Source organism: Castanea sativa, chromosome 9 (genome assembly GCF_040712315.1).
Source record: "Castanea sativa cultivar Marrone di Chiusa Pesio chromosome 9, ASM4071231v1".
In the NCBI taxonomy this organism is placed as follows: Eukaryota; Viridiplantae; Streptophyta; class Magnoliopsida; order Fagales; family Fagaceae; genus Castanea; species Castanea sativa.
In genome coordinates, this window is record NC_134021.1 from 33,587,653 (window position 1) to 33,591,905 (window position 4,253).

Sequence of the window (4,253 nt, forward strand, 5' to 3'; positions counted from 1 at the left end):
ATAGAGGCAAAGCTGCAAAAGGTAAAACTTTAGTACAATTTCTTAGTGCAGTTCGATAAGTTCTTTAATTAAATTCAAACCTGAAGCACACTTGAAGCCCCAAGTGTGGAGATTATTTCCATTTTAGCCCTTTGCATTTTAAAATTTTATTTTGACAATATATATTTGATTTGATTTTCGTTTTAATCACGACATCCATTAATAATATGATCATTTATAATACATTTTTTTGCCAATAACAATGAAAATTTTGCATTTTACAACATTTTAGAACAAATATTTCGTGAACTAGTTAAACATGACACACCATCAAATTTCTAATTGGAAACGGATGGTAGAGACAATATGAAAACAAAATCATACATAAATGGCAAAAAAAAAACCCAAATTAAAATAATAATAAAAAAATGTTCTTTGTCCACAATATTTTTACAAGAAATCATAAGTAGTTAGTTATTACTGGTTCTAATTTGAATCTATTACTGAAATTACTTTTTTACCCCACCAATAACCACCCATAACAACCTAACACATAAGATTTGTTGTAAAAAAATTGTGGACATAACATTCCTCTTTTAAAAAATCCAAAAATTGTATTTAAGTTTTTTTTTTTTTTTGAGATCTATCTAAGTTTTAATTTAATTAAGATTGTTCGTGTTTATTTGAAATTTGATTATAAAGCTAGTTTTTTACTTATTTTATGTATTTTTTATGAGTCTCATACTACTTTTTATATGAGCTTTATTTCAAATAATTTAAGTAATAATTTTTTGAAAACAAGTTAGCTTTTAAATTTTTATCTCATATATGCAAATAATAATCTACTAGAAAAAAAACTATTTTGAAACATATAGTATGAAGTAGATATGATGAAAGACAATGGCAAAATGGTAAAAAGGCAAAAAAGTGGATTTAAGAAAAGGAATGGGTCCGGGTTCAGGTCATATGATAAGAGCTGCGAAACTCGTATAAAACGGCACCACATTGGTCCTAAAAAATTACACAACACAACACAGCACAGCTCTCTCTGTCTCTCTGTCTCTCTCTCTCTCTGTCCAGCTCGTACAAAAACATCTTCATTGTTTAGAAAGAAAAAGAGAAACAAAGCGAATTTTAAATTTTTTCTGAAATCCTAAGGATTAATCACACGCGAACAAGAAAACAGCAATGGCAGACCAACTCACCGACGACCAGATCTCTGAGTTCAAGGAGGCCTTCAGTTTGTTCGACAAGGATGGCGACGGTCAGATTCTCTCTCCTCTCTCCGATTTGTCTTTTTTTTTTTAATTTTTTATTATCAGATCTACTTCTTTGTTGGTCCAACGTTTTCTCTGTCTTTCATATGCTTTTTCCTTGTTCGGAAAATGTTTTGCGATTTGATTTTTTGTCCTAAAAATAAAAATAATTCTGTTTCATTGATTGTCATTTCTAGGTTACCAGAAATTCTATATATACTATTTATTTGTTCATCGTTTGCTTGCTAAGAAAGTTTGGGGAAAAAAGAAAAGAAAAAAGAAAAAGAGATCAACGAATTATGTGATTGAATCTCAGATTTGGAATTTCCGAGAAAATAAATATTTTGTGAATATTTGTGTTTAACTGATTTAATTTTGTTAACTGAGCTTCATTGATAAATTGTGAGGCTTTTTAAAGTAGTTATTTTTACTGTTATATGTGTTTTTATGGAAACTATAATGTATTTTTTGCATTTTTTTTTTCGTATGACTCTGTTTACTTTTTGAAAACCATGTGACTATAAGATCTGTCATTGTAGAGATCATGAGTTGTTCCTTTCTATGGAAATATATATACATATATATATATATATATATATATATATATTTTATAGATGAATAAATTTAGCAACGTGTTGATGATGTTGCTGCCTAAGTTTCATTTTCATGGAATTTAATCTTTATATATTTTCCTTGGTAATAACTAATAATTTTATTTCCAACATGTGCGTGCACACGCGACAATTGAACTTCATGAGCTTCTTTGATTGTTTAGGTGTATCTGCTTTGCAAATTATTCATATGCCCCTTTTTTATATTGCACAATTTTTATTCAAATGAGTTTTGGTTGCAAACATTGTCTTTGCGAGTTGTTGGGGTTAGCGACCAGGTGGTCCAAAGTTGGTAATCTAAGTTTACCATCTTTGTTCCTTGAGATAAATTATATGTCAAAGGTCCAAGAATTTTTAATTTTTTTTTTCTTTGCACTCCTGCTTTGTTTGCTTATTAAATTTCTGTTTGGAAAATGGTTGTTATGTTTAGGACATGGTCTGCGTGTAATTGATTGGCAAGGATAAACCTATGTAAAATTTGGTTTATGTTTCTCGAACCGGAATAAATGGGAATTTAGGTTTATTGAAATTATTTGAAATGCAGGTTGCATAACTACCAAGGAGCTTGGGACTGTGATGAGGTCACTGGGCCAGAACCCAACTGAGGCAGAGCTCCAGGACATGATTAATGAAGTTGATGCCGATGGTAATGGAACCATTGACTTCCCTGAGTTCCTAAACCTTATGGCGAGGAAGATGAAGGACACTGATTCGGAGGAGGAACTTAAAGAAGCATTCAGAGTTTTTGACAAGGATCAGAATGGGTTCATCTCTGCTGCTGAGCTGCGCCATGTGATGACCAACCTCGGGGAGAAGCTCACCGATGATGAAGTTGATGAGATGATCAGGGAGGCTGATGTTGATGGTGATGGCCAGATAAATTATGAGGAGTTTGTCAAGGTGATGATGGCCAAGTGATGAATCCGCCTCCACCAAAACCCTAATGAAAATTATCTTTATTCTTATTTAAGAAAAAAAAAAAAGGACAGGGTTGACTATTATTGGACTACTAGTTTTCTTCTCTTAATTTTTCATTTGATGGCTTTCAAATCAAGCTTTACAAGTAGTATGTTCAGCCGTTGGAAGAATGTTCAATGTTCATCCTTAGTGTCTTGTGACAAAGTGTCTTGGCAGTTTTATTTTTATTTCATTTCTTTTCTTTTTTCTTTTTTTCTTTTTTTCTTTTTCTGGTCTCTTGAGAACATGAACTACCTGGGAGGCTTCAGTTTTCTATGTTTATCGGCACCCTATTTCTCATTGATCTTCACTGTACTGTGTCCAAATGTGAAATGACAAGTCTGCATATAAGACAATGTTATGTGACAGGAGATTGTTAATCATACCCCACTATAATGCTTCCATTTTAAGCTCCTAGCCTTGGCTGATGTCAGTAAGGAAGATTACCACCATTGTTCCCTTCTTTGATTTCAATAGATTGAAGTTTATCAACAACAAAAAAGAGCTAAAGAGATGTGGATCTTCCTTCTTTTTCTTTTTTTTGTTGTTGATGAACTAAGAGATGTGGATATTGGGTCATCATTCTGCATCTTTATAATTCCAAGATACTAATGCAAAATAGATTGACCAAATCAAACCAAACATACTTTTGCCTTTAAGAGGAGAAATGGATGAAAGTTTAGAAAGTTTTTTTTCTTTGAACTCTAGTTCTCCTAATAAAAGAGAATTATGATATATTAAGTTATAAAATTCCTTGCTATGATTGTTTTAACATGGTAATAGCTTAGAGCACCGTGAGAGCTAGAACAATACCAAAAGGAAAACAATAGCACTCATTAAATTGTAGCCGAGCTCCTAAATACATACTCCCGTTGCGTTAGACATTCTTTCCATCTTCTGACATGTGTTATCTCAAGCCTACCCTATAAAAAATTTTCAGGCCTTCTGGACGACGCAATTATTGTATATTTGGATAACTTCACGAGTTTTAGAGGCAACGGCTGTGTACCCCAAGGCCCAAGCATCCAAAAATAAATGATATAAAACAAAGGAAGGAGGGTACGAATACAATATAAAACTATCACTGCTAGGAGATCCTTCATTTGCCAAAATCTCCCTTCGTGAAAGATGTGGTGAATGTGGGTTTTCTCAAAAAGTTGGAGGGGGGATTTGCAATTAGAGATTAAAGCATTACAAAGGTGAGATGAATCAGATAGAGCATCATGTAATGTAAGAATTGTAACTACAACTTTCGTATCAAGTTCAATATAGAGTTTTTTTTATATTCAGATTCTTTACTAGGACAAGGTCATCATAAAGACCCTAAATCTCAACTACTAAACATTACACATTGTCGCATCAAAAAATAAATAAATAAATAACATTACACATTGACAATGTTCCTTTTCTTTTACCTCCAAATATTAGTGTAGGCTACGTATTAAACCAA

The 4,253-nt window shown here is 32.3% G+C and overlaps 1 protein-coding gene across 1 annotated transcript; it reads left to right on the forward strand.

Annotated features, from left to right (window-relative positions):
- Nucleotides 1-943: 943 nt before the first annotated feature.
- On the forward strand, nucleotides 944-3,171 carry LOC142610353 (calmodulin-7). Its single transcript, XM_075782157.1, has 2 exons — nucleotides 944-1,243; nucleotides 2,391-3,171. The coding sequence occupies exons 1-2, from the start codon at nucleotides 1,168-1,170 to the stop codon at nucleotides 2,762-2,764; spliced, it is 450 nt and encodes a 149-aa protein (XP_075638272.1). The 5' UTR covers nucleotides 944-1,167; the 3' UTR covers nucleotides 2,765-3,171.
- The last annotated feature ends 1,082 nt before the right edge of the window (nucleotides 3,172-4,253 follow it).